This window comes from Rhynchophorus ferrugineus, unplaced genomic scaffold (assembly GCF_030347505.1).
Source record: "Rhynchophorus ferrugineus isolate W39M unplaced genomic scaffold, kcgeb_rfMv2 rfM1, whole genome shotgun sequence".
In the NCBI taxonomy this organism is placed as follows: domain Eukaryota; kingdom Metazoa; phylum Arthropoda; class Insecta; order Coleoptera; family Curculionidae; genus Rhynchophorus; species Rhynchophorus ferrugineus.
The window spans coordinates 47,938,188-47,965,485 of record NW_027472580.1 but is presented as its reverse complement, the minus strand read 5'-3'; the positions used below and the strand labels follow the sequence as shown (position 1 = coordinate 47,965,485).

The window sequence follows — 27,298 nt, the reverse complement described above, 5'->3', positions numbered from 1 at the left end:
ACATCAAGCTGATCTTGATTCACCCGTTTCGCCTAAAGACGGTTTATTTTTAGCAAATTTAAATTTAAATCGTTTTTCATTTTTTGAGATGTTTTAGTGGCCGTGCTGGTACTAATATCAAGTGCAGCTGCACGCGCAAAAAATATTTTCAATAAAAATCGGGGCGATTTGAAATTTATTAAAACAACGTTTGCCAGTTTATAACCAGTAGTTATCATATTTTGAAGAATTTTGCAGACGTTTGACAAACGGACAACTTTTGCAACTTTTTTTATTCGATTACAGGTTCGTACTTGCCAAAGAGCATTCTATCTCCTTTTAAATAGAGTAAATTGAGAAGCAAATTATTGTCTAACTGTTAAACGAATTTACTACTTTCGACAGGCACATATTGATAATGTACGTCACTACTGTTTTGAATAGACTATGTAGTATTTATTTAAGAAAACTTGGTAAATATTTTTGTAGGGCAAAATTATTGTCTGTTTGTACGAAAATTTGCACAAATTAAAGAAAAGCGCGTTAATATGTCACTTGTATATATTTTGATCAGCGGTATCTATTCCTGAAAATTCAAAGTATCCATTCGAATAACAAACAACTTAATCGAATTGTTACAGTCGATAGTTTTGACATTTCTCTATATAAAATAACAGTTTTATATTTATAATTATTGAGTTATTAGTATTATAGTTTAATACTAGTGTATATAGATTGTGGAATCTCAAATTCGAATTTTCGATATTCTTTACGTTTATTATTGGTTTGGGTAAATCTCTTGTAAAACCATATCAAATGCCATTAAAACTTGATTCCGCTTCTTTAAATTCAAATGGTCGGTTGCTTTCGTCTATTTAAAAGTGGTGATTTTGATATTAATGAGCAGTAAGATGACAACTGAGAATTGACGAGAAAGATCCAACTGTCTGAAAAATTGACAATTGTCAATTTACTGAAAATATCAGTTCGAACTGTTTCAACAGTGCAGTTTCATTCAGCAGCGTATATAGGCAAAACAGGAAGAATTTTCTGTTGTGTATTGTGACTACCGACTAAACTATGAAAATTGATCTAGTATAACAACTTTAAGCGCAAAAAGTTATTAATTTGTCCAGGATAGCTATCTAAGTCTTGCTATGCTTCTAAAGAGGTTAATAGAATAAATAGACAAAATACAGAGCTGAGGAAGTATGCCAGTATAATAAATGTGGTCTCACGGTACCAGCAACTTATTTTAATTTACGTTTTTGAAGTCATCTCTAGACTTTTTTATGCATTGTCAAAAGTATGTGTCAAAGCAAATATAAAGAAATTTCTGGATAATATGTTGCGCCAGCAAATGTCACTATTTTACAAAACTATTACTTGTATTCAACATCCGTATGAGGGTAATATTATAAGAAAAGTAATAATTATGTGTTGCTTATTCTGGTGTAAAAAAATAGAATTACAAAGGGAAAAAATTAAAAATTTTGCATGGCTACATGTCATATGTATAAAGTTCAATTAAATACCTAAAAAAACATAAAAAAGATTAATCAAAATTGCGCAACCCGTAATTACTATCATTAATAAATTTAAATATTCCAATTCTAAGTATATTTTTAAAATATGATTTCTTAATTTAGAGTTTTATATTTTATGATATTTAAGGCAATAACAGTGCACAATTAGAAAATGAGTTATCAGTTGTCATATTAGATATTTTTAATGTATTTAGAAAATATCTTAAACAAATGTTAACTAGTATTTAAATAAAATATTTTATTAAAATTCAATTTTTTAATTTCCGCCAGAAGTAAGTAAACATGCTTTGCGCGCCATCAGGTGAATTGGATGAGCAACTTGGTTACAATTTTAAACACGGGAGGTCGCATTCTAAGTCTTCTATTTTGTGGTACATAATAAGGATATAAGCGTCTAGTACAGTATGTGTATTGTGTAGTAATTAAAGTTAAGTGACTGAAGTCTATAAATATTACAAACACAGTTCATTATTTGGGGAAGTGAAGTCGCGGGTTAAGGGCCCCTACAAAGATACTACACTTGATGCACTTTGGTGCATAGTTTGGTTTCCTTAACTCAAAACTATGAATAAAAGCTGAGATGGAAGATAAACGACTATTTACTTTTATTGATTTTCTCATAGTCTGGTATCTAATAAATGGCATTTTTTAACTGTTTAGCTGGTGGATTAAGTGGTTCATTTCTAAATAAAAAATCTGATGAAACTTGGGACTGATTCCTTTTTAAATTGTAAGTAGAAGTTCCTTAAATAAATTATCGGTAATAGAATTGAACCTTAATAACGGACCAGCTGAATTAACAAAAGCAGATATTACAGATTTCCTTTTCTATTAAAATTTTAGGGCAATTCCACCATACCGTGTACTTATAAATCTACATCAAACAGACGATATGAAAGTTTCAATAGATAGTCGGAAATTCAAGCGGTCTGAGCCTTAAATATTGGAGAAGTAGCGTCTGAATCCAAAACCGCAACTGCCTCTTTCTAGTTTAAAGTAGGCAAGGAACCTTTAATATTCTCACTTATGTATTAGTCAGAGCAGACGTAGAAGCCTAAGATTGTACGGGTGATTAATTTATGAAACGATAGACGTACACGTAGCTACAGTTCAAGCACCAATGTATACCTTCTTAATTATTCTAAAAGCTAACGTGGTATTACTTATATCGTTCTGATAGATTTTGATATTAAATTTATAATATTAATAACAAAGGTCTACCTTATAGTTAGCAAATACGCTCTTTCATTTGGTTTTGTTTGATCAATCGAAATGATTTATGAATGAATTTGTAATATTGTAATAAAAATGGTACTAAGTATTATCCTTTTTATGGACATATATGATGTTTTATGTAAATTTGATAACGTATTTATTTATTGAAATTTTTTCAAATTTGATGGTCTACAGTATTTTTTATAATGGAGAAAATTGAATACAATGCATATCTGCAAGGTTTATTAGTTTTGGAAAGCGTACTACTAAAACAATGATGAGTTACTTTCAACACTATAAGTCCTAAATTTTTGTAATTTCTTGTTTTATCACATTTTTCCACAGCTTCCTTGTTTATTCAAGCCTTTTGAATTTTAAGCTTCTTTCTTGGAGTGATTGAATTTAAATATGAAGCAAATAACCTGTTTGTGATAGTAGCATATCAAAGTAATTTAAATATAATTATTTACCAGTCGTAACTTAACATTATTAACACTGTAAATTAGTATTCGCGACAAAGTGATCTAATTTTAATTCTATGAAAACTAGTCAACAATTATACTAAGACATATATTCAAATTAGACTAATTATACCTCATGTAATATTATCGCAACACTAATGCTGTTTTAGTGAATCGTAAATAATACAGAGGAAGGCAGAAACTTCTTTGTATTATGTAAATATAATTATACATTCCCCCTTCCATAAAGGGTGTAATATATGTACCTTCTGCAAGAATTCGGCTATTAATATTACATATAAGCTAAATAAAAATCTCGTTATTCTTGCTACAGCGGGTTCTTCAGAAATATTTTTTAATTAAATCTCTGAATATAATACGGTTTGCTTGATGTCGGAAAAATGAAGAAATCTGTCGACAAAATAAAAAAAAATTTTACAAAAGACTTTCACAAACTTAATATATCAGCAGGAGTATTAATGAGTGAAGATATGATAGAAAACAAAATATTTTTTGTTACGAGGGTATTTCAGTAAGTTCCTAGAAAACGTAAGAAATTAGCATTAACATGTTTCATTTTAGTAAACACTATGACTCTTGATAACTATTGACTATATGCATCATATTTTTGAAAGTCGTTTGATTAACGTTTAAAACCTTATCTTGTTTCCTCGTGCTTGTTTCGAAAAATAGTATCAATAGAAATTTTTATAAACAACCATGACACCAAAGAGTTAAAAGCTTATACCTAATCTTGCTAGCTAAGAAAGTTTTACAGCCTGAACGTCTTGAGTTTCATTAAGGCTATTAGTTGACGGAGACTGTAAAGAAATTCTAAATGAGGGAAAGAAAGTACTTGTATTCCTAACCTTTAAACAAAATTGACATTCACATTAAATAATGAACTTATTGTACAAACATGCTAATTTGGAGCAATTTCTGAAAGACTGCTTTATATAGCTATATTATCGAAAACAATTTATATCTATAGTGTTTTCTAAAGATTGTATTTTTATAAGATTGCACAGTTGTTTCCTTGGATGTTTCTATGGCGAAGTCGAATTTTTGGGTGGAAGATGTAGCAAAGAGCTGCGAAAATCTCATGGGTCCAGATTATAGAAATCGATCTGAGAAGTATCTGAAAATCAATTGTAGCGAGATTTAGTGAAGAATACACGAATACATGTGGAATTTTAGCGTATTGTTTGAGAAGTAGACACTGTCTGTGAGCGCTGGTTATAGATTGATTATGACAATGCTTATGTTAAATGTATCAATATACGTATGATTAAATCTAATCATATTAATAATCTCTATTGCGCCAGTGATATAGGCAAATATGTAGCCTTCATGTGGACACCACCTCACGATATTGATTAACATATATACTACTTAGCTGAGCAAGACCAGCATGAATCAGCTATATAGGCTAAATTGGGATCTTCCTAAGAACAATACATCTACAATATATGAAGACCATATCTTATTTCCACATGATTTCACCAAAATATCAAGGAACATTTAGGCTTATAATTTTTGTGAAAATAATAAGAATAATCTGTCCCCTTTAGCTACAGGATATTTAGATTTTCGCAAACAGCATCTGATTTGTTGTTCAGTTTCTGGTTTGTAGCTTACTGAACACAGAACAGCTAAAAAAATTGTTCTTACTTCAAAACTGACAGTAATTGATATGGTTTGGATACTCAGTAAATCATTGTACTAGAGGTTATTCTAAAAGTTATTAAGATTTTTCTATCAAGTTTACTCTTCGTTAACTTCTAATTGAGTTCAGGTTTAAAAGGTTAGTTCAGGTTAGTGAAAGAATTTCCAAATAAAGCACTAACATTAATAAATATGTATCAAGAGTTAAAATAAATCGTGCAAGTAATATTGAATATTATATAGTTTATATAATTTATTTATTCCTTTGTTATTGAAATTTTAGTCCTCACATGAGACATAAGGCAATGTCGAAGACCTAGTGGATTTGTAAATTTTCTAATCTGCATAGATGGAACATATTGGACAAATAGAATAAATTATATATTATATACAATTATATATTAACAGCAATTTTGTAAACATTTAAAGCATTGATATGTATGAATTTGTTTAGCTATATGGCATTTTATTTTTTGAAACGTATTAAATATTATATATATTTAAATTTGACTCTCTGAACTTGTTGCCGTTCTTAAACGAATTTTACTTGTGATACTTCAGTTGTATTGTGTTACGTGGTGTATTAAACTCATCAATACCCTGGTGGTCTTTAGAAACTTACTGGAAATTATATTTAAATAGATGCAATTTAAGAAAGGTTAGTGAGTGTTAGTTCTTGAGATTGATTGGACATATTTTAATATATTTTTAATAATATAATTAATATATTAATTATTAATAATTTAATAATACAGACAAATATTACTTTAATTAATATTATATATCAAATATATTTCCGATCTTATGTTTAAAATAATGTAAAAATAAGTTTTAATAGAACAACAAGTAATTTTTAAAATATCCTCATTACTCCATTATGTGAGAAACTTGATTAACTTGATGTGTAACAAATTGTGGTCTAATTTCAACCACTAGAATTTTTTAATGTTTGTGAAGTTTGTAGCTGTAAAGCTGATTAGTCAAATTTATTATAAATAAAACAAGCATGTACTATATTACTAGTAAATTTGTACTAATTATTATTGGCGGTTTTTGTTAATATCACGTTAGTTATCACTACAGCAAAGATGTTTAACATAAAACGAATGCGTCTGTACGTTGCATGATTTATTTAGCGTTAATTGTTCATTCTGAAAACGAATGTCCTCGCTAAACCTATAATACTCAACAATTTGTCAGGCGTAACGGGAGACATCAAACAAGTAGCAAAGCGGAAGTCAGATGTTTCAAATATCGACCAAAAATTAACAGATTTCGGGACGGTACGAAACCGGAAACTATTTCCTTGAATCCGTTCCGGAATTAATTCCGGGCCATCCACCTTGGACCGTCAGAAATAATGACCATAATAGGTCAGAGCGTGTAATTCGACCTTAATATTAATCATCGCGAAACAACCAAGATTTCCCCGGAGAGATTTCGGGGGGTCGGCGGAGAGACCAGACGACAAAAAGCCTGGATACAAATTCCGAAATAATTTTCCAGTTTTTATACGACGAGAGCCTGGTGGCACGAACGAACGATCCAGTTTTAGGACAAGTGGTTATATCTGCTGAATTTTAATAAGATGGATGGTGTCGCTCGTACTCTCTCTTTTTTTTCTCATCACTCTTGGAAAATATGTATTTTTTTGTTTGAAAATGTCGGTTTTAACGGCTGCCCTTGCTTTCATAACTTTCACCTATGATAGGATGCATACAAAATAACCATATATACATTCATATCTATACTCAACGGTCATAGATTAATTCCAAAGGTGCTCTGATTTTTTGATATCTTACACACTATACATATATTAGTGTTTATTCAGAGATGACTTTGGAGGCTATTCTTTAGTCTGAATTTTCAATAATTATTCATCAAAATGAAAGCAACTGCTAGATACAGCTTTGTACAAAAACGAGAGTTTTTGATTGACCACTTGATATATTTAAGGTGTTAACTATCGCAGGTAACTTACTTTTGCGTGTTCTGAAGAAGTTTGAGTATTTATCTATATTTTCTGGAATAATTGCGGATTTTGGTTTAGTTATACAATGATATTCAACTATTAATGGTCTTTAACGAAATAATTCATCACACAATGAATGTAGCCTACTCACATCTCTTTTCATCCTCTGAATTCAAAAATTGCCACCAAGTGTATAAGCACAAGTAAGTGACTTAAATTTTAAAAATGTAAGTAATTATTTTGTATTTTTAATGTTCTATATCTGTAGTTTGTGGAAAATTATTGATTGTGGTTTTATTGATATTAAAATATCTGTTTACTATCAAAATACATGAACTATAGTATAATAATCTGTGAAGATTATAAAAAGCGATACTATTGTTGTAATAGTGCATTTTATATTGGAGTGTATTTTAACAGTGCACTATTTTTTTTATTAGTTAGAGTGCTTATGGAGTAAAATTTGTAACATCAATATCAGAAATGCGTATATTCAGTAAATATTTTTTTATTTAAATATTCTCTTTTACTTAAATACTGCGAAGTCTGCACTGCCATTATTTTAGTATAAATTTGTGTAATAGAATAAGTTAAAGACTCAACAATCAAAGCCTATGGTTTATCGAGAATCTATGAATTCTATAGATGGTTTTTATATTTTGATTGCTTCATAAAAGTGATATCACTACATAGTATAAAACAAAGTCGCCTTTTCTGTCCCTATATCCCTATGTGCGCTTAAATCTTTAAAACTACGCAACGGATTTTGATGCGGTTTTTTTCAATAGATAGAGTGATTCAAGAGGAAGGTTTATATGTATAATACATGCATAATATACTAAGGCAACATTGCTAATTTTAGAGGTTTCTAACGTGATGTCGTAAATTAACCTATTTTTTAGGCTTATTTAGCAATTAGCAAAAACGCTGCCTAACCCTACGAGTTAGATCAAATTAATGTACTTCAGTATTGTACACCATAAAAAGGTCTACAAAAAAGTCCGCGATGGTATATGTTTATCTTTTAGGGATAACCCACATTAACCATTTTTATTGTTTACTTTTTACGTGAGAAAATGGCTTATTTACGAAGCTATTTTAAGCAATACGGCATTAATCCTTATCGAATTAAGTACCTTAAATACAGTGTGCAATTAATATAGATCAATATGGTTCCTTACAGCATGTAAATTAAACAAATATTTTCGGAGATATTACAAATTTAAAATTTGCGTTTAAAAATGTGTAATGTAATAAAAATTTTATGAATTTAGATATTCCAAAGATAGCAGGAAATCTTCATAGTAAGTATAGGGGAAGTGGAATTGTTTTACTCCAAATTTAATGCGTGCAGGCCAAGGGCAGTAATGAATGAATCAAAAATACTGGATCGATTTTAATCATGTTTTCATTGAGTGACATAGGCATATATATTTTATGCCCGTGCAAAGTCGGAGCGGGCCGCTATGTTTTTATATACAACGTTCATATTTTTTCTGTAGTGTATTTAATTTAGTATCAGCATTGCACCCGTGCGAAGCCGGGGCGGGTCGCTAGTTGTGAATAAAAAAGGAATAGTGAAATAATCGAATCTATTGTATTCCGTCCAATTTGCGAACACTCATTTCTATTCCCCTCGTTATGTTATCCTAAATGGAAGTAGATAATGGCAGTGTGGCTTATAAGAAGAGAGCCAAAAGCGATACCATGAGATACCAATTGAGTATTTGTAGAACAGTTACATTACAATAGTTATATTTTAAATGTATTGATAATTAATATTAACCATTTTTATTCGAACCATACCATAATTTTCATCGATTGCATATAAATAACCTAGAACTAATTCTCTTAATCCGACATTAGTTGATTATTGAATATGATTGATTTAGTTGATTATGACATATGACGTAACACTTGTGTAATCCTTTCATATTTTATTCAGATATTTATCAATATTGAGTTGATGGTCTATGATTTTAATTTACCTCCTCAAGACTAATGAGTTGCTTCAATTCTTTAACTCGCCCTATGAAACTTGTGCAAAAAACTGAATGGACACACGTGGCTCGGAAGTTGTTCAATATATGTGAGCCTTCATATTAAAAGGAGGATGGAGGATATATCCTTGCAACTGTATCAAACTGTATCCACTAAAGACTTTTGCTCTTAACATGTTTCAATTTCTTTTCAATAAAAAGTATTGTTCTAGATTTACGGATGGCTATCCGCTCTTGCTACTAATTAATTTATAGAAAATTAATTCAAAGCCGTTGGCATCATTTCTTGGCTTAACTTAACTTATCATATCTATTTATATATTTATATTACACAAATGAGTCGAAGTAAAAACGAGTATTATTAGAAAAATGTTTAAATAATATTTGTCTACTTAAAATTATTTTCCAATTTCTAAGATGAGTAAATATCTAACTAATGGCTAATGGCACCATGTATATTGTGGTAATATTGTTACAAAAAGTGATAATATTTTGATTGAATTACGGTTAACACAATTTATTATTTCTTCACAAATATCTATTCCTTTTATAATATGATTTAATTTATAAATATTTTCCTGTATTAAATTATTTTGATATATGGAGCTTTCACGTAATTTGATTAGCGATATCTATTGTTGAGAAAGTGAAGTGTCAATCTAAATATCTGTTTAATTGAATATCCTTTTCTCAGATCTCAAAGGAATGCTCGCAAGGAAGAAATGTTCGTCGAATGAAGAGGTGATCGCCAAAACTGAGGCCTATTTTGAAGCAAAGGACAAATCGTACTACAAAAATGGTACCGAAAAGTTGGATGGTCGCTATAATCGTATCACCCTTAAAGGGAATTATGTAGAATAAAAAAACTAATTTTCCCCATAAAATGCGTTTTACTATGGTAGGCCGGGGACTTTTGAACTGACCTTTTATAAGACATAAAAAGGATCAAAAAGGCGGGATACAAATAGTATTAGCAAGGTGTGGTGTATTGTGAGTTAAAAATGGAGTTAAAACTAAATGACACTGTTACTACAGATGTTAATTAAACACATTAAACGACGTACTTCCTCTTCTTGCATGACAATCCTCGGCCACACGTTACACTGTTACAGATGGAGTGCAAAGCTGTACCACATATTGCTTGACGTATTGTCTCTGAGTAACACTTAATCAGATCGATGGAACATGGCTTGGCTGGAACATGGTTTCGAAATCCCAAAGAAATATGCAAATATTCATGCCAAGCCAAAATCGTTCGGTATCACCATGTCACCAGAAGGATGAGAAACATTTGTAAAAATGTTTAGAAAATATATTGATTAATATATATTGTCTTTACAATAATAATAAATATGCTTCTAGTGCTTTAATAAATAATCTTCTTAATAAAAGATTAATAAAGATTATAAAATATTAATAAAGATTAATAAGATATGGATAAAGATTATTGATATTAAATTTAATAATTAATATTAATAGTGCTTCTTTTATTTTTATTTTGATACATAAACTAGTGTTTTTTTCGATGGTTTTTATGAAATTACCAAAATCTTTTCGGAAACTATAATTTTATAGAAGAGGAAACGGTCAACCCAAACGAAAATGAGGATAGTAATGTGCAGCGAACCAACAAGGCCCAGATTCAAAGACCGCACCGCACAGATATCTCGAGCCTCTAACAAACCAAACTATTTCGCTTATTCCGTCTGGTGCTAGTATTAATACCCTCCCCGCACGTCCTTGGCCATCACGAATAATGACCATAATAGGTCAGAGCGTGTAATTTGACCTCGATATTAATCATCGCGGAAGGAGCAAGATTTCCCGGTAGAGATTGCTAAAGGTTTGCGGTGAAATATAACGGCGGCAAAAAGGCCCAAGCTCTATTCCGATACGGTGTAGTTAAATTTACCTTTTTGCAACTTCAGATATTGATTTATGTAGAATTATATCCCAGTATTAACAGTTACAATAAATTATACTATATTTAAGAATATTTTATATAAACTCATGATTCTAGTTTCCGGAATGAAATAATGAGATTTTAACATAGGTAACATTGAGTTACAAGTAACATATCTTGATTTGCTGGAGATATTAGCTCTCTTTTCTTAACTTTCGATTCTTTGCTATGTATTAATATTATCTTTAGGTAAATGATATATATTAGTCTCTGGTAAGTCGATTCAAATACTTAGTTGACAAATTATATAGCCCGTCCCGAAAATATATACTGCTAATTAAAAGAGATATAATGCTGTCCGATGTGTCGGAACATGTAACCAAATCAGTCTATAAAATTCGGTTTGGATTGGTACTGGTCGGTGATGCTGCTAAATATCTACTTTCAGCTAATTCTTCAAAGCAGTTTTAATCGTATCAATCCCGTTCAATTAGAGGTTATAAACGGGCGGTTTTTCGAATAAGGACGATTCGAACAGGAGTTGATTCGAGCCATTGAACTGTATTGCGGAGGTATGTATTAATAATATTAAATATTAACTTCCTGGGAATATTGTCGAAAAGATATTTTTGACATATACATAAACCTAGATATCTTTATAAAACTTAGGAGCATGTAGCCCTTTGGGGAATTTAGATCACCCCTTCAAACACCGCTAGGAGATATAATTTTTAAATGGTGTAAAGGATAACACATGAAGAGGGCTAATGAAACATCCAGATATTGCTTTTAAAACCAGTATTTAAATTTGTGTATCTACATGAAATACATTATATTTTTTAAAATGGAACGTTGAGCCACTCATGGTAAGACACTAATAAAGAGAGCGTAAAGGCAGAAAACACAGAAAATAAATACACAGAACTAAATAAAATATTAGCAGTTGACTAGGTCTTGTTAGCCATAATATTATTTAATAATTTATTGCAGATATATATTTCTTTATACTGGAAACAAGAACGGTTCTTTTTGCTGGAATAGAGTTCGTTTTTCCTTCAAAAATTTATGGACAACTACCATGCAAAATTAAACCAGAAAATTTTTATAGAGGTTTGAAACTCAACAGAAAAAGAACTTAAATAAAGTTTTGAAGATAAAGCGAACTATTCCAAATTGTTATTCGGTAAATATATAAGAAATATTTAACTGTTTTTATGTAATTTGCTTTTTTAAAAATAGGCCTGAAATGGATACGCTGTGGATCAGATGGCTAAACAATATGACCACAGAGTACTGCTGCACGCCTTCTTCCCCATCAATGCATATTCAATCCAATAGAATTGATATGGGGTGGGTCGAGAAGAGAATACAAGTAAATAAATGTTTGGATATGTGGAAATAAGCCTTGTCTACAATAATACCTTTGGTTTGAGTGATCTCCAGATCAAACATACTGAAGAGGAAATTGGGAAATGGTGGAATCGTGTTACATAGACATGACAACATGTGTCCGATAATTACATTAACAGCTTAGTTATTAACTTCAATAGTGATTCAGGAAGTGACAGTGCCTAAATGAAGCTTTCCAGATGTGAGAGCTTGATCAAATGTTAACAGTTACCGAGATAGAGTGATGACAATGGAAACAACTAAAGATGGCTATATAATTAATATAATAGAACTATAGAAAATCGTACTGTATATGTGTGTAATTGTTCAGAATATATATGAACATTTGGTTAAAATGTATGCGCAGATAATTAATTCTAATTGATAATGCAGTGTTTAAATCTAATTTTATCAGTAGAAATGTATACAGGTAGTAACATAATTTTAAAAAGGGACAGACTCAGATAGTGAATGTGAAGGTGGCCAAAGGAAAATTTCGGGGTGTAGAGTTAAGGTCCATTGAGGGGTATGCGGAAGATATAGAGGGAATCGATAAAATTTGAAATTTTCATATAATAATTACAGAAGAAAATAAGGAGTAATACAGTGATATTAAAATTACCTGACAAGAAGACGTGTAACAATGCAGGAAACAAGAACTAACGGTAAAAATCTAATGAAAGTGATATAGATTATTTTGATAAATAGTTGTTAATTATGTGGATTAGGCCTCCGAGGTATACCACTACAAAAAAAGGCGTCTAGAACTATTATGTGGTGTTTAAAACAATTGAATGTATAGTAGACCTAAGTAATCAGCCGATCATTGTATTCGCTGTTTTGGCTGTTTTATTGTGACAATACTTCTTAAGCACTTGGTTGCATTGATTTTATCACCTATATACCGTAAAGTTTTTGATCATAATGATCACCGGCGACAATAAACATATGATGTGATATGATATTTCATAATAACCTATGCTTCCAAATTTATCCATTAAAGTGTTTATATAATATGTTTTCGGTTGCTGTTTAAATAATATATTTCTTGAAATTACCACTAAATAATAATTATCTTGAATAACATATTTTAACTAAAGCGCAATTAAACTTTCAAATATGTTGATCATTTCTTCTCTTAACCGCGTAGAGATGGCTTCAAAAAGGTTTGTGAAAGTCATATGGTTGTGGTTATTTAACTGGAATTTGATTTGTTAAAATGTTAGAACTAACGTGCTAAAGAAGAATTTTGCCACTTAAAGGTCCATCGATCGAAGCGGCACATATTGATTAGTATTAGACATATCTAGCATACATTTGCTTTGGAAAACATGAAAAACCAAAAATTACTCTCTTCCCATACATTATATAACAATACTTTTAGATTTTCAAAATAGAAACAAGAAACAATACAAAAAATAATCACGTCCCGTCTTATTTCGAATGTCGTGCTATTCGAAATCCTCCTGAACTGGTTCTTATTTATTTTATTCCATTTTCTACTACGACTGTCCGAGTCGACGACCAGTGGCGCAATCTGGCGGACCGTTGCTTCTTCCAATTTCTTCTCCGTCCGATGCCCGCTCGCAAACAGCAAAAGACTTTAATCACAATAAAGCTGCCCGGTCGGGGACCAGGACTGACGTGTTGCCGGACGATGTATCACATTTCGCAGAAATGAAACTTTAAACTCGAGTAATTCGCTAGGGAGCGCGATAGAGACAGAAACAAAGGAAACTGTGAAGGAAATAGCCGAACGGAAGACTGGGAACGAGGACGTTTGGAGAACTTATGGGGTAGACTGTGCGGGAAATTATCTCGCTCGAAAACGGTCAGGATGTGTGAGAACGTCGGCCAATTTGTTTTGTTATGATTTCTTAATTATCTTTTTGTTTTCAATTAGAAAAATAGAGATTATTAGGACAAATGTAGGTAAAGTTTTACTTGTTTGTACCATAAACTTGATATGTTTTGGAATTAATGTGTTGTTCTAGATCCTGTTAGGTGCCTGCATGTATTATGATCACTAGTTCATCGTAAAAAGCCAATATTGTCTATAATTTTGTACAACATTTTCACATATTCCTATTTACATCGAGATATCGTGTCAAAAGATCGATTATTGCGCTTTTTCAGTATTTATCAACCGTGTGCTGAACTTTTTGTTTGAGCTGAAACAATCGAGCCTTCACCACTCTTGCAATATTTGGACGAGATTTGTCATATAAGAGAAAGAATGTGTGTCTGTTAGTCGCTATTGCTGTTTTTTCCAAAATTAATATTTGATGTTGGTAGATATCTGAAGTAATAGTTTCATTCGGTTTTAACAGCTCTTATTATAACTACATCTCGCTATTCCCGCAACATACCCAGCAAGGTAATATGGCCATAAATACTCCGCTTTTGCGCCAATAGATTGCACTTGGGATTATCGTACTAGATTTTCATTGTTAGTCACTAAATGCCCCAGATAATTTTTTTTCCTGCCAAGAAATTAAATTACCATATTTAAACAGTAGGAAATACTGTTTTCATTCATTTAGTCTGGTATCAATTTTTCTTGTTTTTTAACCTTTCCCATCACCTATAGATGCTTCAAATAAATTATTTATCAACTGGTAAACAATTTTAAATTAATTTAAGGGTTTCTGCTGGGTTTTGTTCCATAACTCTTGCAATGCATTTTACTCGATTTCATTTTAAATTTTTTGCGTGCATTCAGGCTATACAGGCTATTATTGATATTACTTTCAAAATCATTGAAACCAAAATCAACAATCAGCATTTGACGAAGCAGGATAACTACAATTTTCTAATAGGTTTTGATTGGCTTCGACAGAAGATTTTTTGAAGCTAACCAGCTAAACTAGTGGTCATCGAATATACAATTTGGAGCGTTCCTTTATTAGGGTTTGTAGATATTAAACAGCTCAACAATATTAAATAGAAAACTGTCTCTTTATGTATCTGATCAATGTTTGTATCCAACTAATCATTTTACCTATCAGAAAAAGAGACGAACACCATGTCGGTACTAAATACTAATCCTTAGATGAATAACAAACTTACCTCTCGTAATTCTCATAGGAAGTAATTTGTTTTCCAAGATGGGTCATATGGTGTTGATCGAATCAAGTGGTAGATGAACTGACCAGCATTAATTCAAATAAACTTCCTCACAAATTAGTCGTTTATATCTTAATATTTTTGTAGCTAACAAAACCACGGTAATATCTTAAGATAGACCTTGGAAAAAAATGTAGTCAGAGAAGTGTCTGCAACCGAGTGTTGCGTCCATTGTTTTAAGTCCCTCAAATTATTATTCTACAATTACACAAGCGACCAAGTTGATTAGTATATTTAAAAACATAGAGCCAAAATTTATTTTAAGTCATGAGTAAGTTATTTTAAGCTCTGATTTTGAATAAGTATAATATGTCTAATTTACTTATTCCCAAGTCCGTAACATGTCAAAAGGAATAAACCCTAATACAAAATTCTGGATCTAAAAATAATATTAAGGTAAAAACCGTACAAATTTTACATAATTATAAATTGGGGACGCTTTAGTATATTCGAAGGTAATCGTCTTAAATGTCTTCTTTTTTCAGAAAATCTCTTCACATGTCCACAAAAAGCCTGACTTTTTACAAATTTCAATTACTGGTTGAGAAATAATATAAGGAAGCGGTATATATACAAGAGAAAACCAAGATAAAAAAAAAGAAAATAACTTCCGGGATTCAAGTACAGTATGGGTTTTATCCCTAATGCCGAATTTTTGTTTTTTAAATGTTATCTATTCTGATATGTTTTTATGAAAAAAATTGTGCTTTGTTATATTTCGTTCATCTGAAAGTTGCTTAGTAGCCGCGGTGGTTAAGCGGACAGAACGGTACTCCTATTAGTACGATAGTCGCGGGTTTGGATCCCGCCAAGGGGATGGGTATGTTTTATGTGTGTAATTGTAACTTGAAATTTTCTTAGACAACAGTATAAAATTTGATAAGGAACAACTGCATCCGTCCCGTTATTAACTAGTTTGAGTAAGACCAGTTGGTTTTTAAGATAGTAAAAAGCAGATCAAACACTGGAATTTTGATATGTTTTAGTAGCTCTATGTCGTTATAATACTTTCATCCTAGAAACTTTTAAAAAATATATTCCCGATAAATTATTCAATATCTAGAACAATGACATAACGCCTGATACATCAACTGGTATAAATCGGATCATTTATTCAATTAATTTTGGTTTGTTTAATCATATCAATCTCTACAATTCATTTGAATTTATTTTAAATATATTCATTTTCAACTGAACTGATGAAAATTGGGCGAGAAAGTGCTGCAAAAATCCAGCAGTAAGAAAAATAAATTCATAATTATTATTAGTATTATTTTTCTTAACTCTCTTAAGATTTTCAAAAAGTACAGATTATTTAGAAAGTTTCATAAACAAATTAAGATAATATTTTACTTTTTTTCCAAAAACTTACTAGCTCTTAGAACTAGTATGAGTTTCTATATCCAATTTTTACACAAAATTCAGACAAAGCACTAATATTGCGAATCTTATGTTCATGTGTGAGATTCTCTTATTTCAACAGTTGTTTGTTGTTTTTAAACTCAAACTAATCATTCTTCATATGCTTACTTATATCAGTTCAATAATTTTTACATTATAGTATTACACTTTTCTTCGAATTAATTAAATAATAATTTTAGAGGGTTTTATAATATATTTTCAATGTTATAGGATATTTTTATATTATTTAAACAAAAGTGTTGCAGATGATTTAATAAAATATAATTTGAAAAAACGAATAGTTAGGGACCTAACATTATTTGTGAATATAAAAAATAGAATTAACATGTATTTACTAATTAAAAGTGTGATATATCTGTTCTTACTGACACCTTCGATGGCCTTGCTCTGTTGGAAGAAATATATATTAGCTATTAGGATTATAAAATAATTATGATCATTTTCGATATAAAAAGTACACTGACATAAATAAAGTTTAGTATATAATTGAAGATTTTATATTTGTAATTTTACTGTTATATTTTAAGTTTGTATAATTTTAGTTCAAATCATAAAATACCATTATTAAAAAAGTTGAAAACACGCTGAACCCTTTATGCTTCCTTAAATAATAATTTGACTCATATAATTCCCAGAAATACGGAAATTCCATTCGTTTTTCATCCGTTTTGTCTCCATCTAGGAGAGAAACCTACAATGTAACGAAAACTATTTCCAGTAAATAGAAAAGTTCCCTTATCTCGGGCCCTTACCAAACGAAAAGTTGTAAAAAACTTTTCCAGAAACTAAAACCCGTCCCAATCCAGAAACATATTACTATGAACATTCTCTTTCATTATTATTTTCTTATCTTAGACCGTTGGTAGTGGCGAGGTAAAGACTGCGGTAAATTTTGGATAAAATATCTACAGTAATTTTCATTAAATTGCAACCTTAGTTTTTTAAATAACTAATTATAATATTAACGAATAAAGCAATCATAATAAAAATATGATAATTTAAATAACAATAATTTAAAAAAAAATGTTATTGTGATCAGCATTATGTTAACAATAGTTGAAATTAGGATTAATTTTAATTTAGACTGTACGGAAAAAAATAACATGTTATTGGATGGAACAGCGACATAACAAGTTCTTGAAATCAATAAATTTATTTGTTCAATCAATTAAAAATGTTTAATTTACATCATGTGAAAATCAACATTGTGTTGTAGTTACCAGGCAGCACAATTATTTGTATAGCTACTAATCTCAGTCAGTGAAGATTGGCAAGTTAGTCACTGGGAGTGATGATATCTAAATGGATAATGGTCACTCTATCAGATATCTAATAACAGATAACGTAACTTATATGATCCTTGGATAATAAGGATAATTTCATGTCATTATATCTACTAGTGTACAGGGTATCTACTAGTGTGTCTACTAGGTTACAGATGTTTTAGTGGAACAACATTTGTAATGTTTAAAATAGAGGATAAAACATAGATTTGCACATTAATTAAACATAGTTTCTTGATGGATTTAAATCTCTACAATTTTTAATCAGAAGTATAGAATTTCTGCACCAGATATTGATATTTATAGAGATTTAAGGATTTATTATTGTTTGTATTTGAAATAACATTTTATACAATAAAATCTAAATATTTTTAATAAAAAATTATAATGCTTTTTTAAAACATTAACTACCATATTGATATATTAACTATTAGGGAAGACAATAATAACAATATTAAAGTATTTTCAATGCTAATCCTCTTACTCCAAAATCAACAGTGGTTAAAATATATTCAGTATAAAATAACATAAGAAATATATTATATCTAAACCATAACTAATAAAAGTATCATCATCATCAATTCATAGCCTGAATGTACTCAACCAACTCGCTACTGTTGCTAGCGTAGGACTAATATTCTTCACCAAGTCACGATATAGATGGCGATTGGTCGTAACTGTTCTAACTTGTAGCCTAAACAATTCAAATCGTTTCCTATGATCATGATCAATGCCTTTTTCGTAGTTGCTCATTTCAAATGACACAGAAGTCTGAATGGATTTCGTTAATTTCTCTGAATGATGTCGTCGTTATCTTCATTTATGGGTTTCTTCCTCAATTATGAATTCTTTCTCAGGTTTCTTAATTTGATATTTTTTTCTAATCAATGATTTTTTAAAAACATTAAGTACCACTAATTATCCAAAAGTTCTAACGGATTATTTTTATAATATTAATTTTTTATATATTAACTAATAGGGAAGACAAACACAACAATATTAAAATATTTTCTATGCTAATCCTCTTACTCCAAAATCCATAGTGGTTAAAATATGTTCAGTATAAAATGACATAGGAAATGTTATAAAAATATAGTATATTTAAACTATAACTAATAAATGTACCATCATCAGCAATCCGTAGTCTGAATGTACTCAACCAACTGGCTGATGTTGCTGGCGTATGACGAGTATTGTTCATTAAGTCTCGATATCGCTGGCGATTGGTTTGTAGATCTTTTTCCATGATCTTGATCAATGTCTTTTTTATAGTACTGTATGTAGTTTGTTGAAGTATTTGTATTCTTCATTTATGGCTTTCTTCCTCGATGAACTGACTGTCGCATCTTAAATAAGTAACTTAATTTATTAAATATGTTAATATTATAAAATGTATGAAATATCTCAAGCTTAGATATGTCAGACTATATAAGTGCTTCGGGTCTCGGAGTTCTACAACGATTGCAAATTAAGCAATAGAAAGAGATATATTTTGATATTGATTATTAGTAAGATGAGTACTCATTGTCTTGGAGAAGAAAATGCCTCTAAAGCTTGCACTATTCGGTATACAATATTAGCACAAGATGCCATTCTCTTAGTCAGTATCAGTGGTCAGAACTAGTTGAACTGCTGCATTTACTTTAACTGGATCCTGTTTGGATCCACAGTAACAGATGATCATTCGGTCAGATTCAGATTCATTCAGATTTCATTCAGATGACATTTTTTCTGTTCTTCTATAACTCTTAAGCCAAATGGCTCTTCAATACGAACTATATCTTAACTAATGCTTGGGCTATTACCAACGAAGGTAAGATTAATTATGATGTTTATAGTATCATATTGAATGGTAGATTTATTTTAAATTAATTTTCGAATTATTGATTTCAAATGAGTTTGGAACCAATTTTTAAAAAAATTATAAAAAAAACGTGGCCTACTTTTTCCATCTAGTCTCAATGTTTGTTCTGTCAACATATGAAAGTATGTCCATATATATTTAAACCTATAAATTATTTTTATCTCAATATTTTTTCAGTATATAATAATTTTTTGTTATGGTTGTGTTGAAGTTATCTTTAGGCTTATTGTATTATTTACATTAATATGATATACTAGTTAAACTATTTTTTACGGTCTATATTCTTCATCTGAAGGTATTTTCGAAATTATGTTTTTTTTTGTAATTTCTCAAATCGTTTTATTGATTTCAATAAATCTTTCCAATATTCTGATAAAACATCATTATTCCGTGGAGTTTGTTTTACTGTATATATATGGTGATGTATTATTATATCGGTGCCAAAAATAAAATTTTAACAATGATTTCTCTACAACAACGTATAGTTTTAAAAGTCGTGTAATATTTTAATTCCTACTTCATAAACTAGGCCATAAAATTTGAAACATTTATACATCGATTATGTAAACTGGAAGTTTCAAAAGGCAGATGCAACCTCACGAACACAAAAGAACAGAATCCGGATATCCATCAACCTTTTACGTCGAACAAAAGATTCAGGAAGTGTAACGTTATTTCCGAGGTCGGACAATCTCTAAAGAATATTAATTGGTTTTTATAGTATGGTCTGGAAAAGTCTATTCTGGGGGATGTTCTGTGAAACTTACCCATTTAGTATACGTCAATCCTGCGAAGCTGAAGAAAAATGGCTTTCAAATATATTGAAGTTTAAATAACAAAATGGGGCTATTTAGATTAAATCACTTTCACCAGAGCTGTTTCCAGGAGGGACAAAAGCACGGTTTTTATGATATATAGTACTTGATATCGCTCGTAGGTTTTGTCGCTTTGTTAATAAGACGACGCGAGTTTAGGTAGCTCTTGAACTTGATAGCCAAAATATATGTACGCGCATAACTTCAGAACCACTGCACCATATTGGAAAAATATATATTTGTTGTATTGTTATTAGGACAAGGTTGGAAGAAAAAGGAGCTTAAGAAAATATTTTTGCATTTAAATGTTATAATATGAAGACCATTACACCGAAGACAGTTGACAAAATATTGTCAGATTGCTTTTTTTAAAATTGGTTTCTGAATATAAAGCGACTCAGTTGTATCAGCTTTTTATATGTTAAAATAAACAAGCCTATTAAATAAACCAATTAGCATGCATTTATATAAACAAAAATCAATTACCGAATGTAACATATGCAAACGCACCACCTCAGAACGGATGTACCTACTTGTCTCATTCTTTTTGTTGTGTTTGTAATTGTCAGTACAAATCTTGTATGAAACAAATGGTTTGAAAAAAATCCTATGGAAAAAGTAAAAAAAATGGGTTAATAAATTTGAGTGGACTGACAGAAATATGGAGATCTTCAAAACTATTGACAGAATTAATGTAGTTGTTCAGTTTCCAATATTTTTTTAGCTATTATAAGTTAAAGCTTAATATATTCAACCATTTGTCTGAAAAAACTTTTTTTTTGGGTAAAAGATAGTAAAAGAGTTGTATAGCTTCATATAATAATAATGTATACTTTACGTCAGCAGCATGTACTTTTCGAAACGTAATGCATCAAAATCTTGAATTTCAGAATTGTCTTTGGTGCATTTACAGAATTGAAATAGTCGACTAATAACACTTTACTTTCTTTACATATTTGATGATGTTTTAGGCATTTTCTCACAGTGAATTTGCAGGCATCTCATATTCTCATATTGAAACTCTAGAAAAACGAGTTTGTGTTTGAGTAGGCTTAATAAATATAAATCTGTTTTGTGGTCATGGTAGCTTTACGACGCTTTGTAGCTTGAAAAACTAAGCTAAAATAACTTTTATTTGAATTGGTAGTTTGCTGGAGAGATGAGAAGTTGTGCTAAAAATATTAGGGTTCTTGACTCTTATCTTTCATGGGTAATGTCAGGCAATTTTAAGCCAAATGTGGTGGAAGGTATTTATGCAACAAGGAATTAGAAAATCTTCAACATTATTCAGTTTCGGTCAATTTCGGTTCATCGGAACTTGCAAAACTGACGCCTACGTCTAGGATTGATTGTATGGTTACTTAAGTCTGAGAAAGTGTACAACTTGAGGATCAATTGGTTAACATAGAAGGTTTATCTAATTTGGGCGAAATGTATGTTTGTTGGATTAGAATCAGCGGAAACTGGTTATATTTGCTGATTAATCAGAAATCGATTATTTTGCCCTAGAAAAACTGATTTCCTCAAAATATGGCTGAGCCAGAATTGTTTTTAATTCGATCTGGTAAATATGTTTCTAAGGATGAATTTTTTGGGAGTAGATCTTTCGGTGACGAGATGTGATTGATAAAAATATATACTCCGAATATTTGTAGAGCCGATAGTCTTTTAGAATTATAATGATCTATGTCGATATTTCCAACTTGTCGTGGTAAAAGATTAAACTATTAGTCATTATACTTCATACTTTCACAAGATACGTGACAAGTACGCTTTAATGTTGGTGTTGGAAGTTGATATCTTAATAATTCTACAGGTTTTATTAATCGTGTCGGATATAAATTGACTTTTCTTAAATCGGATATATTTGATCTTAATTTTTTGAATGTATAATAAATCATATGTCAAATCATTTATCTTCTAAATACTTTTTAGATATTACGTTTTAATCGAAACTATTAATACTAATAAATTATACGAAAGCATAACCTTAACAGACAAATTTATTTAAATAATTTAATTATGCGTAGATGTATAAGATAAAGTTTGTAAGTTTAATATTTCGTAAGTGACGTACTAAATAAAGTTATATAATTCCGCAAGAATTAATCAAACGTTGCTGTAAAAGACCGAGACATAGTCGGGCCGACGAAAGGGACGCTAATTGCTAATTAGTCGGTCGCAGTATTCGCAATTAGGCTTTTTCGTTATTCTACACTCCTACCTGGATAAAATACTGTCTCTCGACGGGTGGTGTAATTCACTTCGGGAATACGAAGCTCGCAGGTAAATTCTTCTGGCCTTTCTAATTCGGGCATTGTAACCTGAGCCGATATTTCGTAGAGGTGGTTCAGCTTTCTGGATTCCACTGTCGCCTCTGGAATTTCCCTGAAAATATCGTCTAGTATTAAACCAGGTACATTAGGACTTAGTATTCTACTATTTTTATATGTAACTTTGAATTATACCGAAGCATTTAAAATTATAGTTTTCATCCCTCCGATTTATACAAAAGTATTTTATTGTATATATATTTTAATCTGTCTTATACTATTAAATTAGCAATTCTTTTGTCCAAATATTTCGTTAAAATCTCGCAAGCAGCTGCGGCAATTTCGACTAAGATCTAGAGTATTGGGAATCTGGGGCCTGGGAAGCAGTGTCAGAGTTTTATTATAGAATGCATCCATAATTTAAAATTAACAATTCGAATCCCGACGGCGGCAGCAACTTTTTTTTCTTCTAGTTTGGTTGGAACATTTGTCAATTCAGCTAGACTAGGTAGCGGACCTTGGGGCGTGAAACGTTCTTTATTTTCAATCATTGTGTCTCTATTCCTATTTTTTCTCGTACGGGCTGCACTTTAACTTGGCCTACGCATTGTAATATTTAATTAAATAAGTGCGTAATTTGTTGAGTAAATATTTAATATTAAAAAGAGAAAAATAAAATATTTTTAACAAAAAAATTAAACTGACTTCAACTAAACAAATAAGGAACTCACTAAAAAGTAAAAAATAATCAACCTTAGATTTTTAACCAAAAAAAAAGTTGTAATAAAATAAAAAGTCAAAATAAAATATGTACTTAATAATCGTCGCAATAATTAAATTAAAATAAACAAAACCCTTATTTAAACTATCTACTACACGTATTTTATATTCTACTATATACACACAATTTAGCTTAATACCTACCTAAGCCAATTTTTTTGTTAAAAATGCTTTATAAACACGTTCCTTGTTTATTACGCTGCTGAGATTTACCACCATCTTACTGGCTTGTACAGGAACATCTTAATATCTGGATGGTTAAAAGTCGGCGCACTGACTGATCAACAAGTTGTTGCACTTTTTGGTTAAGAATATTGGTTGCCAATGCAACTCTAGCAGCTTGCTAGATTTTGCTTGTATCTAGTTAACTACTTTAATTATAAACAAGCTCTCATGAATAATCGGGCGACTGACTCTTTAAAATCAACCTGTATTATATTAAATTTAATATATAAAAGTTAATAATATATAATAATATAGGTATAGTAATAAGTATATCAATAATAAATGAATCCATATCGGCACATGACTTGTGTGCTATAATTAAATTAACAAATAAAATATAATTTTTTAGTAATAACTATATTTAAGGATTTTCTTTTTGATACAGTTCCCCTGTCCGTTCCCATGCAGTGAAACTCAATCGTTTGAGACTGGGACACTGTTATTTCTTTCACAGCTAGTTGATATCCTCAAACGTTGCATAGAATGAATGTGAATTCTGTGACCAAGCCCCAGTCTCTGTATTCCATTTTTTGAACTACTACCATCGCCTTTCCTATATGAGAATAAGATTCAGACTGAATAATTAGGTGAATGTTGGTTTTTTACATTTGAAATAATATTAAAATGGAAAGAGATGGATTAAAATATTATTAACGAAGTTATATAATTTTTAAAAGTGTTTTGTGTTATTTTCAGTTATTCCCGTAATGTCGGAAATATTAAAGAGTTATGGGAAGTTTGGATAAAAAAGGATTAAGAATGGTATGGTCACGTAAATTTATTATTTCCATTTTCTGTAGAGAAAATTAAAAAAAAAATTTCATCCCAACATAGATTAGCAAACTTCGAGAATAACAATAATCGTATGCTTCTTTTGCATACAAGATATTTAGCTTTTCGAAATCACAATGTTGAGTTAATTTGATGCCAAGTGAAGAAAAGGAAAAAAATTAAAAAATGTTCTTGTTTAAGTACTCTTATTAATTGATAAGGTTCTGGAATCATAGTTTATAATTGTAACAAAAATAATGCTAAAGGTTGCTAAGATTTTTCTGTAAAATTTGTTGCTATTGGATTCTGATTAATTACAGGTTTCATAGGTAAATGCAATCATAACAAAGCAGTAAATGAATATTGTAGGTAATAAATACGTTAATTTGTGCATCAAGAGAAAACTAGTATCACATAGAATATTAACAATTATAAAATAGTTTAATAAAATTGGGACACAAACGACAAATTAGAAAGCAATAAATAAATGGGAGCGATAGAAGACGAATTAAAGATGAACTAATAGCAAGGTGCAGGGTGAGGTCAAACAGTGAAATAGAAAAGCACAGAACGATGCAATTTTATTTGAATATTTTGGTAAAGAAATTGTTCTTTTAATCAGCTTGATGTATTTATTGTTTTCTAATATATATTTTAGGTGAGAAATATAGTCAAAAGGTAAGGACTATATGAATACATAAATGAAGTAATAAAAATATGCAGGATTTAAATAAAAGTAACCAAATAATTTGTATAGATGGGAAACATAGGAAAAATGTAAGAAATAATGAATTATTAACAGTACATTTATAAACATTTTAAAGCGTTGATAAATATTAAGTTGTTTATTGATTAATGCAATAAGATATGTGACTATATGATATTTTATTCTCTGAACTTTGTGTCAATTAAGTTAATATTTAAATTATAGACCTGATTTAACTATTGCAAATGCATTCCTTTAATAGTTGTAAAGAATGAATTACCAAATTGTGATCCTAATTTTTTTAACATTCATGCTAAGTTGAAATATCAATTTCAAAATGGGTTTATATTCTTTATTAATATATTCTCTGTTTTAATATACAAATATGTGTTATTCATTTATTATTCCATATTTATGTTTATAATATAAAAGCGAAAAAGGATCTTGTATACTTTTATTTGTATTATTATATTGTATAATTTGTTATTATGTTCATTGGCGTAGTAATTTACACTTATTAATATATGTTATTGTTGATTATAGAAAGTTAATGGAAATTAGATTTAATTAAACGTTATTTAAAAAATGTTAGTGAGTGTTAGCTCTTGAGATAATTTGCATATATTTAAATATGTTTAATATACAGATATTTATTATGTTAATTAATTTTATATAAGAAATACGTTTGTGATCTTATATTGAAAATACTGTAGAATCAATTTTAATTTTTAAATTTGTGAATTTACTCTATTCTGATTCATATATTGTGGTCAAATTTCGACCACAGGGTGAGAACTAGACAATAATAATACTAGTAAAGATACAGTTGCCTAGTTTTAAATGAAAACATTATTTTGAAACATTTTCCATTAAAAATTGGTAATTCCCTTTGAATTTGACTTGCCATCATCCAATAAGCAAATAACTTTTTAGACAATATGATAGATTTATCCATTAAAGGATATTGTCTATAACATTATATAACTATAAATTGTGCATTCCGTTGGGTCATTTCGAAGCCATTCGTTCACAACCGGTCTCGGTAAAACATCGACTCGAAACCATCAGGGAATCATTCATTTTAATTTCGCTCCGATATGGCTAATATATTTTGACAGAAGCACCGTCGATGCCCTGGATATTACCCATGCAATAATAATTAATCCACATCGGCGGCCATTGGAAAATATTCCGACGTTTTCTAATGAAAAATGAACTGTCTTCGTAATAAGGCATCGCATTATAACCATCTCAATATTATAGGTTGATATGTTGTCAATGGTTTACCGAAGTTATTTTTTATTATTAAACTTCGGTATTAGCGAGATTGTATGTATTTTACTAGTGAAAAATGAACTTTTTGATTTATTTCTTATATCTTCAATAAAAGAAAAACTTCATTACAAGAATTAGTTTAAACTAATGGCCAGTGTTCATTTAGTAAGAAAAATAATAAATGATCAAATAAGCATAACAATTATCAAAAAACCAAACAGATAGGTACAATTATTCACATATAAGTGTGTTAAAGTTATTTGTTTTTTTTATGTTTATAGTTTGCGAAATATTTTGTTTTATTTAAAAAATAAGCATTATTTTAGACTGAAAATAAACATTATTGAATTTACGATAACTGTTTATGCTAGTAGCTTGTAAAAGGTCGGAAGAGTTGGTGAGAAAAAGGACAAAAAGGACTAAAAGTGATGTATGCGGCAAAACACACAACGTCCAAAAACCCGTCCTTTCGGTAAATTCTACATTTTATAGTTTCCAGGAAAATATAAAAGGACTTATTCGTTTGGAAGGATTACCTAACAAAACTTCACATATATATTTTAGGTCTATTTCATAGGATATAGTTACATTTAAAGTTTCTCAAGTATATAATATTGGAATGTCTTT

At 30.0% G+C, this 27,298-nt stretch overlaps 1 protein-coding gene across 1 annotated transcript in view; it reads right to left on the bottom strand.

Annotated features, from left to right (window-relative positions):
• The window catches only part of LOC143197942 (uncharacterized), a 794,565-nt gene that overhangs the window by 333,295 nt on the left and 433,972 nt on the right, over nt 1–27,298 (bottom strand). Inside the window, exon 5 of the mRNA XM_076406795.1 lies at nt 22,866–23,029. Within this exon, the coding sequence (XP_076262910.1) occupies nt 22,866–23,029 (164 nt within the window). The remainder of the gene's footprint in view (nt 1–22,865; nt 23,030–27,298) is intronic.